A 12,720-nucleotide genomic window follows, 5' to 3' on the forward strand; every position below is an offset into this window, starting at 1 on the left:
AGCGTGTGAATATTTTGAATCGAATGTATTCCCAGATAATGGTTTCCTGTCTAGATTAAACTTAATTTCTTGTGCTTCATGTCATCTCACTGACCATCTGTGCTTTGCACTCTCTAAACAAGTCTATAGGTTCACAAATCCAAGCTGTTTTAGGATTAGGGGAATTTCCTGTAACTACATTAAGGTTAGAGGCTGTAATCTTTGATCAAATGTAGAACGACTACAATACAATAAGCTTTGTTCCACTCTCATTTAATACATTTACCATTAAATACCACTGCCCAAGACACCATGGTTGACATGTATTGATCATTTAGCCAGAAACTGATGCGCGGTCAAATTATCTGGTTATCCACAAAACATTACAATGGAAAATTACAGTATTAAGAAGATCCTCATAGTGATTGGCTTGTTGACAATCTAAACAAAGGTTGGTAAACATTTTCAAGTAAAAGCATGGACTGACAAGTGCTCGTTTGACTGTTGCAGGTAAACAATGTTAACTGTGGAGGGCTAGTCACAAAACCATTTTCTTTCAGTACAGTAATACTAATAAGTGCTGTTCACTTCCATCTTTCTGTTAATGATAACACAAAACACAAGCAGTAGGAGACCAAAATTACAAGAACACAGAAATATAAAGATAAAGTTCAGATGGGGCTAAGTACATCGAGTTTGGGCTTGTATAGTTGAGGAACGGGCTGGGTTGGCCTCTGCTGTTTTCATACACTGCTTTTAAGCTTTTGCATTGATTATGTCAACAAACTCAGGCTTCAGTGAAGCTCCGCCCACCAGGAAACCATCAACATCTTTCTGGGACGCTAGCTCCTTGCAGGTGCCCCCTGTCACAGAACCTGAGAGAAGGGTGGAAGTGGGATTTAGCACTGTTCTACCATTCTAAATGACCGGGTCAAAACAAATCGGCACAATACGAATCATGAGCCTCTTCTTACCTCCATAGATTATCCTAACAGAGTTAGCAACATCTTCAGAGATTTTTGCCTTCATCCACTGCCTGAGCTTATCATGCACCTCCTGGGCCTACAGAAAGGAAAATAATGACTAAGGAATTGTCCTGGAATATTGGGAGCAGTCCTGTGGCAGTGTCAGTGCCTAAACTCGTACCTGTTGTGGTGAGGCGGTTTTTCCTGTGCCGATGGCCCAGACAGGCTCGTAAGCAATTACCACTTTACTCCAGTCCTTAACATTGTCTGTAACAAAACATCAACGATCATCACACTGAATGCATATCCATTTTGATCCCGTGCATCAATTAATCTCTATTAAGCATTTTATGAGTTTTGAGTTATTCAAGTATGGGAAATGTGTGTAGTGATGGTGTTTCCATGAATGAGACAATTACTGTTGATTATTTTTGTATGAAGTGGAAAACAAAAAATGTTAAAGTCACTTGCCTGCGATGACTTTGGTCTGTGCAAAGACGACCTTCTCAGTGATGCCAGCCTCCCGCTCGTCCAGCTTCTCACCGATGCAGGCAATCACACCCAGACCGTTCTCAAGTGCATGAGCCACCTTCTGTCCAATCAGCTGTAATCATCGATAAGTTCAGTGTGAAGAGAAGCAGAGAGAATGACTGAAATATTAATAGGCATGGCAAGGATGCCTACTAGACATTGTTAATTCGCCATTATGCATTAGATACCAATCATTTCTTGCACCTTACCTCATCACTCTCTCCAAAAACATGGCGTCGTTCAGAGTGTCCCAAAATCACCCACTCCACACCACAGTCCTTAATCATCGCAGGGCTGGAGAGACAGGCAGAGACATGTAGAGGAAGGCACATCAAGGCATGGTGTTTTAAAAAATGGCCTGTTTGAAGGAGCTGTACCTGATCTCTCCAGTGAAGGCGCCCTTGGCAACCTTGTAACAGTTTTGTGCAGCCACACCAATCTTAGCTTCAAGCTTCGATCTGGTGAAGTCAAGGTAAATGGTAGGGGCACCACACACCACCTCTGCAAGAACAAGCTTTAGTAAGAACCTTCAACCAGATCAGTGATATAACTGCTATCCATATTGGCAGGTTATTGCATTTTTTCATGCTGCAATCACTAGAGAGAGTGACATGTTATTAATGAGAAGTTTGATTAAACCATGATACAACCGTCACCGTACCATTAACTACAGCAATGCTTAGTTAAAGTGGAAACATCTTATATGCACACTTGTAGAGATAGCTAGATAGAATAGCTAATTCATTGTAATTTTTGGTTTTCAGAACATTAGATTTCGTGCACACCAACCTATGTGCATGGTAGACTCCACTGAAACATTGTTATTATTGTTTTTTGACATAGAAATTAGTAATAATCAGCCGCCTAGTGTATAAATAGTGAAAGAAATGCTGACAGAAGCAAATAATTCACATTTTCATAATGTAAGAATCAACTGGGAATGTGAATACCAGATACAAGTTTGCTTTTAGATGGAATTACCATTTAACAAAACAATGACCACATCTGCAAAGTACATCCCATTTTCCAAGGTACGGTTTAATCTTAGATATTTCTTAGACAAAGTGGATGTTTTTTTAGTACTGCTTAGTACTGTTCCGTAATTCAGATTCATGCCATTAGGTATGAATCATGAGGCTATATATTGATGACACATTCGAAGTCAACTCAATGCACTCTGCTGTTTGGAGGCAGAGAATGGCATTCACAAGACTATCCTGGGTGAAGCCAGTCTAATTTAATCTCTGTTGATCGCTGCTGTAAAGGTCAGGCATCCTAGTCTTAGCTGTCAAAAGGTTAGAGGTCATCAGTAAAAAGGTCATGCAGCATTCATGGTCAAATAGGAACTGGAGGGTGAAGGTCTGCCTGAGGCTGGGCTGGAAGAAAGACGATTAAAATAAACTACAGCTCAGGATCCTCCATCTGAGTTTTCAGTAAATGCTGCTCAGTCTAGTCTAGGCCAATTTAAGCCACCTAGATATAGATGAACTTGGGGATAAATAACAAAACATGTTGAACTTTGGCGGTTCGAAGTCCGCAGCAGCATTTCTGAGTACTTCTCGCAGATTTGCCCCCGTACGGACCATCTGAAATGTGCCAAGAGATCACCAGCGAGAGAATTAATAACTTGTGAGGTTGCTGATGGTTCAAGCGTTTAAAATGGTTGACTTGAACCGCAGGTGATGCGTTGTGAACCGATAGTTCGCGAAGTACCGTCAGGAAGTTCTCCACGAATATGTGCAGCCATGACTTAAAATGAACCCTGAGATTATTAAAGGCACCAAACAGCACACATGATAAGCGGTTTGTGTGCATTTTAACTGTTCAACTGCAGTGCAAAACTGTGTGAACAGCGGTGTGTGTTTCCGGAAGGCAACACGGTATTTCCTTCATTTGACAGGCACATCGCACACGGTGGCTACGTGCTAGCAAACACACCCCCACTTCAGGCTTAAAGTAATGAGCCATTTGAACACGAGATCTGAAAAGCATATAGTTATGCTGAATATTTATATAAAATATTACAATAATGCGGTTAATCTAACCGATGAAACGTGGGTTGCTTTTATACAGGCCAATCATTGGCAAATACACTAGAGGACACTCGACCTTGGGTCGTACGCTAGCGTGAAAAACTAGCCAACACAGCTAGCTAGAAAACCAACGAGCAGTCCGTCTCTACCAGCCTGACTCCAATTGACAAATTTGATTTTTTTGTAACCAAATATGGACTTAAAATACACTTTGCTGTGCTAAATTCTAATAACGAGCGAACCCAGTTTTAACTTTGAACATTTGGTTCAAAATGAGGGAGATTTGGCATTAGTTAAAAATAATAAATTGTGCTGATGTATTCACTATCCAACAGTACTGTAAATTAACTGTAAAGCTAGCTGGTCAACCAGGTTAGCTGCCTAATAATATGAATGATTTGAGGAACGTTACCCACCAGTGTCAGCGTTGATCTTGGCGCTATTCAGGGTGTTAATGAGCTCTCCAAGGCTCTTTTTGTCTCCATTCATCTTCCAATTGCCACCGACAAAGAATTTCCTGCTACTCATGATTGCACAAGGTGAACCGTTAATCCAATGGTCAGAAAAGCGACTAACCGCGACAGCCCCGTTTGAAGAGACAGCAGAGATGGAGGCCGTGGTGCAGGTTTATATATGAAGGTGGAGGCCGCTCCACCTCCTGAAATCTTATAGGCTTTCACCACGACTCCCACACGTCCTGAGAAGTGCCTACCAGTTATAAATATTAGCACTTCCACGTGGAGGACAACGACGTGAAAACATTGTTTTGAGGAATCACGTCGTATTATATATTTAGACTTTTGTTATAGTTGTAAAGTATATAAAGTTATCACGAATATATACGTCTCAAAACATATGCATAGTAAATATCTGGAAACATTTGTCGGTCTAATTGTAGGTAGCCTATAGCGTTGGAGGGGCGTGGTAATATTTGCATACCCAGAAGGCTTTGCGTGACGTCCGCGCTTAATAGTAACGTTTTCGTCCACGTGTAATTACAATTTTTATGAATACAATTGAATCTTCATTTTATAAAATAAATTTGGAATTCGTACCGTTTCTTAAGATATTATTATTGTCGACCTACCATAAATTTGATGCCTGTCGAAAATGACAGGGAGGGTGATCAGACGACTACCAAGTCGGAAAATTTGCTCTTTTAGAATTTGTCTAGAAGGTTTCTTCTTAAAGAAGAAGCCCCCACAAAACGGTTAAAAAAAGATTTGTTTCATTGTATGTTTTCTTGAATTGCTATCTACGTCGATTATACATTATGTTTTTCAATTCGATGTGGGGGTATTTGGATCCATGAAAATACAGTTATTACCATCACCCAACGTATTTATCCGAAAATGAGAATATCAATGAATATAAAATATTTTGTGAATAGTTTTTTAGTTTACATGACAGTTTTATATTTACGTATTCTGCACGGAGTATCTCCACCATCTTCAACCAGGAGAGGGCAGTAAAACACTGCTGTTGATAAAAAATATAAGGTCACCCCATAATTTCATATCTAGCATTTAGGTGTAGTTGCATAACACACATTTTATACATTTTTCCTAGATATAACAAGACTAAAGTCGTAAGTTATTATATCAGGAGTAGCTTTGTCATTGGTCTACTACACACAACTCTTAACGCGTGTGTTTTCCGAGTGGACGGCAATGTTGCAACCTATAGCTATACGGCTAAAGGTTGCGATCGCAACGACATCGTTGCGACATTGGTTTGACTCGCACACGCCAATACATCTGAAACGGAGCGCCGAAGAGAGGAGGAGAAAGGGGAGGGTGAGATAGTAAAACTTAGCTAGCAAAGCACGGTCAAAGAGCTGGTAGATAAAGGAGACGGTGGTAAGTACACGAGGTACACACGACCACGGAAACTCTCGTCGGAGCTACTTCCGCCCAAACGAAAAATGGCGGCTCCCTTGATGGAGAAATTGTCGGAATATTTAGGTTCACCTGAACCGGCGGTTCGATTGATTCTGTCTATTTTAATAGGTAAGTGTAGTTGAACTTTTACGTTATTATATCTTAGCGATAGTCTGGATTTTGAAACGTAGGCACTATTATAAGGGGTAGTTGAAACTCGGGCAGCCACACGCTGAATGCAGCTTAGTGTGCTGAATTGAAGGCACGTTAGCAGCTATGAGGCTTCACCTCTCAGCTGGAGCAGGACTGACCACCTCGCCACGGTCCATATAACCACAGATTTACCGCTGGACACGCCGCCCTTCACTACAACTTCATCCTGTTCGCTATGACACTTTTCACAGTTTCCTTTTTGAATGTCGAGTTTGCAAGTGCTCGTTTGACAGTTGTGACTATTTTTCCATTGTGCCTAAATAGTAACAACTGTTAAATAAATAATAGTTTAAGACGTTTGTTTCCAAACTTTGGATGAGACTAGACCAGCATTGGGTCTAGCAGATAGCCCTCTACATGCGGGCTTTAGAGCAACATGTCTGACAGAAGATGCGTGAAGAGAGATACTATGAGAGAAAGTTCCTCTTGTACTTTTAGCTTGACACACTCGTTGGTCCGGCTTGGCTGTCCCCCGACGAGGGGGGTTGGGGTGTCCAGTTATCTCTTGCAGTGTTGCGTGTAGCGTCCCGTGGTATTCCAGTTGTTTTTCTGGACAACTATATTTAGCCATTTAATAACCAGACCTGTTTTTCTACAGCCGTTTGAAACCCACATATTTAAAACACCAAAGTGAATGAGTATGAACAATTCTGAAATGTATTATTTGGATTACATTCTTTTGAAGTCTATCTGATTTTATTCATAAATGCTTAAAGTATGTATTGTGTAACAGTTCATTCAATAACCATGTATGTAAAATGAGAAACACAATATTTAGGCCTACATAGTTGAATGGGACTAGTAACACAAGGTCATCTGCTGACTCACAAGCCTCTAAACAGGGTCATTATCGGTCACCTGACATGAAATACGCATGCATTAATCTCTTTCCCTCTCTCTCCCTCTATGTCTCTCCCTCCCTCTCCCCCTATCACAGGTTATCCTTTAGCGCTGGTCTACCGGCGGTTCCTGTTTCATCAGTCTGCATCTGTCATTCATCTGTTCCACACTCTCTCAGGGCTCTCCCTGGCCGTGTTTAACTTTGGTGAGACAGAAGGGGTGGGGGTGGGGGGGCTAATGCTTGGAACTGGGACAGAGTACAAGCAGGAACTGGGTTAGCTTGGTTAGCTATGAGATGGAGGTTCAGTGCCAGATTGACTTAATTTTCTTTTTGGTTTACCAACCAACATTATTTGTCAGTACAGAAATCCAGCTTCCATTTTTTTTTAATTACAAAATCGATTTCTGTAAAAAACTTGGGAGTCAAGTGTAAAGGAATTAATGAGCCGAAAGGCCTTGTAACAGCGGTTTTGTGTGAGCTGTGACATTGACATGAAAAACACAGATCAGGAAGGGCTCCCTGAAACCCACGATGATATTGTACATCTGATAAGAACATACGACGCAGACAAAATATTTTGTGTGTGTGTGCGCACGCAAACACACACTGTTGCAATTCTAATGTATTAACTAGCCTTTCCCAATTTATTTTAAATGCTGCATTTGGATAACACAGCAGGTCTGTCTGGATTCTACCTGTATATCTGTGTGCTTGTCTTGCTGTGTTACTTCTGTGACGTGCAGTGTATGCTGCTCTCTTTAAATAGTCTGCTTTTTGTGGACAGAATGTAGAAACAAATGTAGTTCTTCCTCATTCTGCCTGTGTCTGTGTTTTTGTGCGTGTGGATGAGAAGTTAAATGGAGTGGTCACTATTTAGCAACACATTCCTCCATTCTCTCGCACGGTCTCACTCTCTGTCTGACTGTGTTTTTTCTAGGGTCTCAGGTGTATCATTCCGCATTATGTATAGTGGTGCAGTTCCTCTTTCTGAGGCTCATGGGAAGGACACTGACTGGGGTGTTGAGCAGCTTTATCTTTCAGATGGTGAGGATGATATTTATACCATTCACACTCTCACTTCTCTGTGGCTATATAGCTCTAGTTTGATCCACTTGTTCATTAAAAATTGTTTCAAATGAAGACGTACATGCTCAGACTAGCTAACGTCTACAGACAAGCTGAGATGGAGAATAACCCACACATTGGGTTGGTGGCCTTATCACCTCATGGGTAATATAATTGAATGCAGTGTAGGCTAACGCAGTGTAGGCTAATGTAGGCCCCAAAAACTAATGATCTTTCTGTATGGCTGCCTCTTTTGTGGTGGACTGTTAGCATATTAGTACGGCTGATGGTCAAACGTGTGCAAAATACCATCCATTCTTTTCTTAAGAAGCTTTACTATCTTGAGAGTAAAGTAACCTTCCAGGAACAGAAAGTGTGAAAGGGACTACCTGTGCACCTTTCCAGTAAACAAAGGGAAGTTAAATTTGTGAGGCTCATTAAAATGTTATTTGCTAGTACAATTTGGGCTCTTGTTTGCTAACACAATGGGAGACTTATTAACATTCTGGGTGTGTATGATTAAAACAAAAGGGAATTTGAATATGTCTGTGACCAAAACTCTAATTTCATTCGCTGTCTCTCTCGCTGTGTCTATCTCTCTCTCCGATAGATGTATCTCCTAACTGCGTATTACTACACCGCTACAGAGGAGTATGATATAAAGTGGACCATGCCGCACTGCGTGCTCACCCTCAAACTCATCGGTGTGCTTCTCTCTTTCCCACATCGTTTACACCAAGTTCACAAGTTATTCTCAGATTCATTCTTAAAAGCACTTTTGAGCATTTGGTTATGATATGCTAGATGTTTATAGGTAATATTGCCTGTGCTATATGATGTTACATTTTATTGTGTATGCAGGGTCTGCCCCTCCTTATTCCTTAACACACCTAATTATTCAGTGCTAAATTATTTATAATTGTATTATCCACATGCTCCTACCAGTTTTTCCCAGTTTGGGACTAACATAGGACTATCTAATCTTATCGTACCCTGTTTTTAACAGTGGTCTCTCTTTTTTTATGGATTGCAGGTCTGTCATTTGATTACTACGATGGTGGAAAAGAACCAGTGAGTCGATGGAATCTTCCAGTGTTTTTGATATTTGTTCCGTCTTGACCTCTAACCTTTTGAGTCTGTCCACTCATCCACTCTCTTGTATTCTGCATTGCTGGTGACCCTTTGCCCTCTGTGCAAGGCGGGGCTGCAGAACCTTAACCCAGATCATGTTCAGTACTTCCTCTAATACAAATGATGTCAGTAACAATGTCCCCGTGTAGACTTCCTTAGTATTAGGGCCAAGAAAATGGGCTTTTATGTACCATCTCGGATGTTGGACTAAAGTCTTACTCAATCCTGTCCCTTTGAACAGTCTCAGCTGAGCGCGGAGCAGAAGAACGCTGCCCTGTTGGAGACGCCGTCCCTCTTGGAGGTTTGCGGTTTCTCCTACTTCTACGGCGGCTTCCTGGTGGGGCCCCAGTTCACCCTTTGTAACTACCTGAGGCTGGTCAACCGAGAGATGAGCGACTCACCTGGCCACGTGCCTAACAGGTACGCTTGCGGGACAGGCCACGCCCTCAGGAACAGGCCACGCCCACAGGGCCAGCGGATGCATTGGCTGCGTTCTCTGTGGAATAGGCTGAAGGGCTGGAAAATCCCTCTTTGTGTTGCAGTGGGATCCCTGCACTGAAGCGTTTCTGTTTGGGCTTGGGCTGTTTGTTGATATTCACGATATTTGGGCCATACTATCCAGACAGCTACTACCTTACAGATGAGTATGAGGTCAGATGACTCACCATGACACATGTGGTCCTGATTGTGCACTTTATCATAAAGATGACTTGTTTATTATTATTTTGTTTGAGTGAGTGTTTTGTTTTTTTGTTTGTGTTTGTGTTGTCCAGGCCCAGCCATTTTGGTACAGATGTGTTTACATTCTTCTGTGGGCTAAAGTAAACCTCTACAAATATGTTAGCTGCTGGCTAATAACGGTGAGTAGGCACGACACACATGGTTATACACACTCTTATTCAGGCTGCACGTCACTAAAAGCCCATTCATTCATTCTTATGTTATGTTATATGTTTAAATAACTCTTCCCTGTATAGTGCCCATGTCTACCTAGACATGCTGCACTACTGACCACCTTGTGTGGAATGTGTAAACGTAAAGTGTGGTGACCTCCTCCGGCCCGGGGGTTTGTCCCGGGTGGTGTGGCTGAAGTGCATAACGCCGTCGACCGGACTGACCTCTGCTTTGTTGCCTCTGGTCTGCTCGCACCGCTGTGGCACTGCACAGGAGGGCGTGTGCGTCTTCTCCGGCCTGGGCTACAACGGGCGCAATGAGAACGGTGAGGTGATGTGGGACGCCTGCGCGAACATGAGGGTGTGGATGTACGAGACCACGCCCCTCTTCACGGGCACCATCAGCTCCTTCAACATCAACACAAACGCTTGGGTGGCCAGGTAGGAAGCTCTTTCCAGTCCACTTGCAATACGGGGAGCATTTTCCAGAATGACTGAGAGTTCAACTCTCTCTCTCTCTGCCTCTCTCTCCTCTTCCACCTCTCTACAGGCACATTTTTAAGAGGCTGAAGTTCCTGGGGAACAAGATGGCTTCACAGTTTGCCACGCTGTTGTTCCTGGCCATCTGGCATGGCCTGCACTCCGGCTACCTCCTCTGCTTCTCCATGGAGTTCATCATCGTCAACGTGGAGAAGCAGGTGAGAACGTCCGTAGGGCCGAGAACTTCTCGCCGCACTGATCTATCTCCAGCTTGCACCTTCAGCAGCTCCTCCCATCTTCTCCCGCACGCCTCCTTACTCCTTGATCTGTGTCTAATTGCAGCCATCAGCACGTTAAAAGGCTTATCCTGACTTGAGAAAGAAGTCTGTGTGTGTGTGCGCGCGCTTGTTCATGTAAGTGTGTCAAAAGTCATAGGTGTGTGAAGATTGGAATGTGGTTAACAATGGCTTTAAGAAGCGACTGGACTCGCCCAGCTGTTAAATGCTTTATTTGGGTGTTGTGGGTTTTTTCCTTTACTTAACTATTGCAGTGCGAGTGCACATACATCAAACAAAACCCTAATGGGACTCTTTGGCCATCTTGATTGAATATCATGGTCCCAGCCTGCATGCTGTGCTCAGCAGGGCGTCTTAATGTGGGACGGTGCTGGTGTGACGCTGAGCCGCTGTGTTCCCTCAGGCCCAGGCCCTGGTGAAGGACAGCCCCACGCTGATGTCTGTGGCCCACAGCCCCTTTTACCCCCTGGTGTACCTGGTACAACAGTTCATCCACTGGCTGTTCATGGGTTACCCTCTGGTACCCTTCTGCCTCTTCACCTACGACAAGTGGCTGAAGGTGGGTGCTCTCTCTCACCTCGGCGCCGTAACTATATTGGCGGGGTGAGGGCGGGCAGGGACGTTGAACCCTGCCCACACACGTAAAGGTGGTATCTTGATGTGGTGGATGTTTTCTCTTCCTCAGGTTTATTCATCGGTGTATTTCTGCGGCCACATCTTTTTCTTCACTGCCTATCTTCTACTACCTTACCTCCGTAAGGCCCTGGTGCCTCGCAAAACCAAGAGTAACAACAAGGAGGACTAGAGTCCTGGTAAATAAATCTTCAGCTCTCTCTCATGATTTAGTTCTTGTTTTCAGACACAATGAAAGCTTTGGTCAATAGCTGAATAAGAATAAAAAAGACTTTACAAGATGTTCATGTACAAAAGTGCCTAAAGGATTCTTCCTAATCTTTGTAGTGTAATTAATTGGAGGTACCCTCTGCTGCCGTCAGCTCTGTGGTCATAGTTTGTGATGCGTTTAGCTGTGGTTGAGGTTGTCATGGTGGTAGCACTCTGCTGCCCCTGAGGGACCTATTTGCCCCTCCCCCCTTCCTCTCTCACGCCCCTCCCCTTCACTCTCTTGCAGGTTTATCTGTCTGGGCCTCCTAACGCTCTCTGAAGGAAACTGTGACTATTACAGAGCGACTGGTTGGAAAATATTTTACGGCCTTTAATTATATATTATAAATATATATATATACGAACATAAATCTGTACAAACGTCTGTTTTGATTGTAATTTTTTTTGTGTGGTGAGCGATGGTTATTTTGTGGGAAGGGGGTAAAGAAACGATGATGAAATCATGATGCTTCAGAACCAAGCGGGGAGCTGTTTTTGAGGCGTTCTTCATTTGAACTTTGAGAAGATCATGGATTGTTCTGGAGAATTCCAGTCGCAGAACTGCACTCATCACTCTGGTCTGCGGCAACTCAGTGGCACGTGTTGATGATCTCATTTCCTGCAAAAAACAAGCGGCCAGTCAGGGAGCTCTCCCAAGCCGGATATGCCAGCATTGCCTGTGCATACAAAACCCTTTTCAATGAGCTGCTGTAGTCTTGGTATGCTGTTGTTCTCACGCTGTTGTCTAGAGACTGTCTGCTGCCTTGGGATTATATTTTGTTTGTTTTGTTTTTTATTTAATATTATTTTCTTAATTTTTCTGTATTTAATTTTATTGGCTTTCTCCACCCTGCAGCCAATGGACACAAGGCACAATAATGTAAAACAAACATCATCCAGTGAAAAAAGACAAATATATGCCTTCCATTGTTAATGAATGTTCTATCAATTTTTGTTTTAACAGATTTTCACAGTGAACATTTTTTAGCAATTTTAAAATGGGTTTATTTTGTAATTTTGTAGTTTTTTCAATAAGAGGCCCCAAACAAAAAATGTGAGGTTAATGCTTTTTGACTTTTTCGCTTACCGACGTACGTCTCGCTCTCTGCTTAAACTAAAACACACATAACCACACAACAGATACATCATGGAAATCTTACAAAAACACTTGCCAAAATGATTATTTTGTATGACATGAAATTACGCTTTCCTGGCACCCTTTTTCACGCAATCTGAAGAAGCAGGGACTCACTGTAGCGTTAGGAAAATTTTAATAATATTTATACTTGATCACGATTTCACTGGTGTTGAAGAAACTAATTTTGCCTTATTGTTACCAAATGTATAAATGATTTTAAATGAAACTCCTTTTATAATGTTCATTAAAAAACTGGACTTGATCAAACTACTCTGTCGCTGTTGTGTGTGTGTGTGTGTGTGTGTGTGTGTGGCTGTAGTCAGGTTGACCTACTGTATCTGTCTGGTGTTGGAGCCGCTATGACGTCATGTTGCAGTCTGGACTATGAGGTCG

The 12,720-nt window shown here is 42.6% G+C and overlaps 2 protein-coding genes and 1 non-coding gene across 3 annotated transcripts; 2 read left to right on the forward strand and 1 right to left on the reverse strand.

The window, feature by feature from the left end:
- Positions 1 to 236: 236 nt before the first annotated feature.
- On the reverse strand, positions 237 to 4,136 carry tpi1b (triosephosphate isomerase 1b). The gene is made up of 7 exons (XM_076970918.1): positions 3,925 to 4,136; positions 1,853 to 1,976; positions 1,685 to 1,769; positions 1,416 to 1,548; positions 1,126 to 1,211; positions 954 to 1,041; positions 237 to 854 (listed from the first exon to the last, which is right to left on the reverse strand). Exons 1-7 carry the CDS (start codon positions 4,034 to 4,036, stop codon positions 736 to 738), a joined length of 747 nt encoding a protein of 248 aa, XP_076827033.1. The 5' UTR covers positions 4,037 to 4,136; the 3' UTR covers positions 237 to 735.
- A 517-nt stretch (positions 4,137 to 4,653) lies between these two features.
- Positions 4,654 to 4,710, forward strand: LOC143474442 (U7 small nuclear RNA). Its single transcript, XR_013120778.1, has one exon. It is a non-coding gene; the product is annotated as a U7 small nuclear RNA (small nuclear RNA).
- A 326-nt stretch (positions 4,711 to 5,036) lies between these two features.
- Positions 5,037 to 11,802, forward strand: lpcat3 (lysophosphatidylcholine acyltransferase 3). The gene is made up of 13 exons (XM_076970917.1): positions 5,037 to 5,517; positions 6,539 to 6,646; positions 7,380 to 7,486; positions 8,118 to 8,211; positions 8,541 to 8,578; positions 8,880 to 9,058; positions 9,181 to 9,289; positions 9,412 to 9,498; positions 9,806 to 9,972; positions 10,082 to 10,229; positions 10,711 to 10,866; positions 10,993 to 11,119; positions 11,437 to 11,802. Exons 1-12 carry the CDS (start codon positions 5,433 to 5,435, stop codon positions 11,110 to 11,112), a joined length of 1,398 nt encoding a protein of 465 aa, XP_076827032.1. The 5' UTR covers positions 5,037 to 5,432; the 3' UTR covers positions 11,113 to 11,119; positions 11,437 to 11,802.
- The last annotated feature ends 918 nt before the right edge of the window (positions 11,803 to 12,720 follow it).

The sequence above is a fragment of the Brachyhypopomus gauderio genome, chromosome 13, assembly GCF_052324685.1.
Source record: "Brachyhypopomus gauderio isolate BG-103 chromosome 13, BGAUD_0.2, whole genome shotgun sequence".
Lineage (NCBI taxonomy): Eukaryota > Metazoa > Chordata > Actinopteri > Gymnotiformes > Hypopomidae > Brachyhypopomus > Brachyhypopomus gauderio.

Excerpts from the sequence above, each read along its gene's own strand:
- tpi1b (XM_076970918.1), bottom strand. The coding sequence starts at position 4,036 with ATGAGTAGCAGGAAATTCTTTGTCGGTGGCAATTGGAAGATGAATGGA. Across the intron at positions 1,977-3,924 it reads CAAGATCAACGCTGACACTG|AGGTGGTGTGTGGTGCCCCT; the intron begins GTGGGTAACGTT and ends TTGTTCTTGCAG. Across the intron at positions 1,549-1,684 it reads TTTTTGGAGAGAGTGATGAG|CTGATTGGACAGAAGGTGGC; the intron begins GTAAGGTGCAAG and ends CGATGATTACAG.
- lpcat3 (XM_076970917.1), top strand. The coding sequence starts at position 5,433 with ATGGCGGCTCCCTTGATGGAGAAATTGTCGGAATATTTAGGTTCACCT. Across the intron at positions 5,518-6,538 it reads GATTCTGTCTATTTTAATAG|GTTATCCTTTAGCGCTGGTC; the intron begins GTAAGTGTAGTT and ends CCCCTATCACAG. Across the intron at positions 9,973-10,081 it reads ACAAACGCTTGGGTGGCCAG|GCACATTTTTAAGAGGCTGA; the intron begins GTAGGAAGCTCT and ends ACCTCTCTACAG.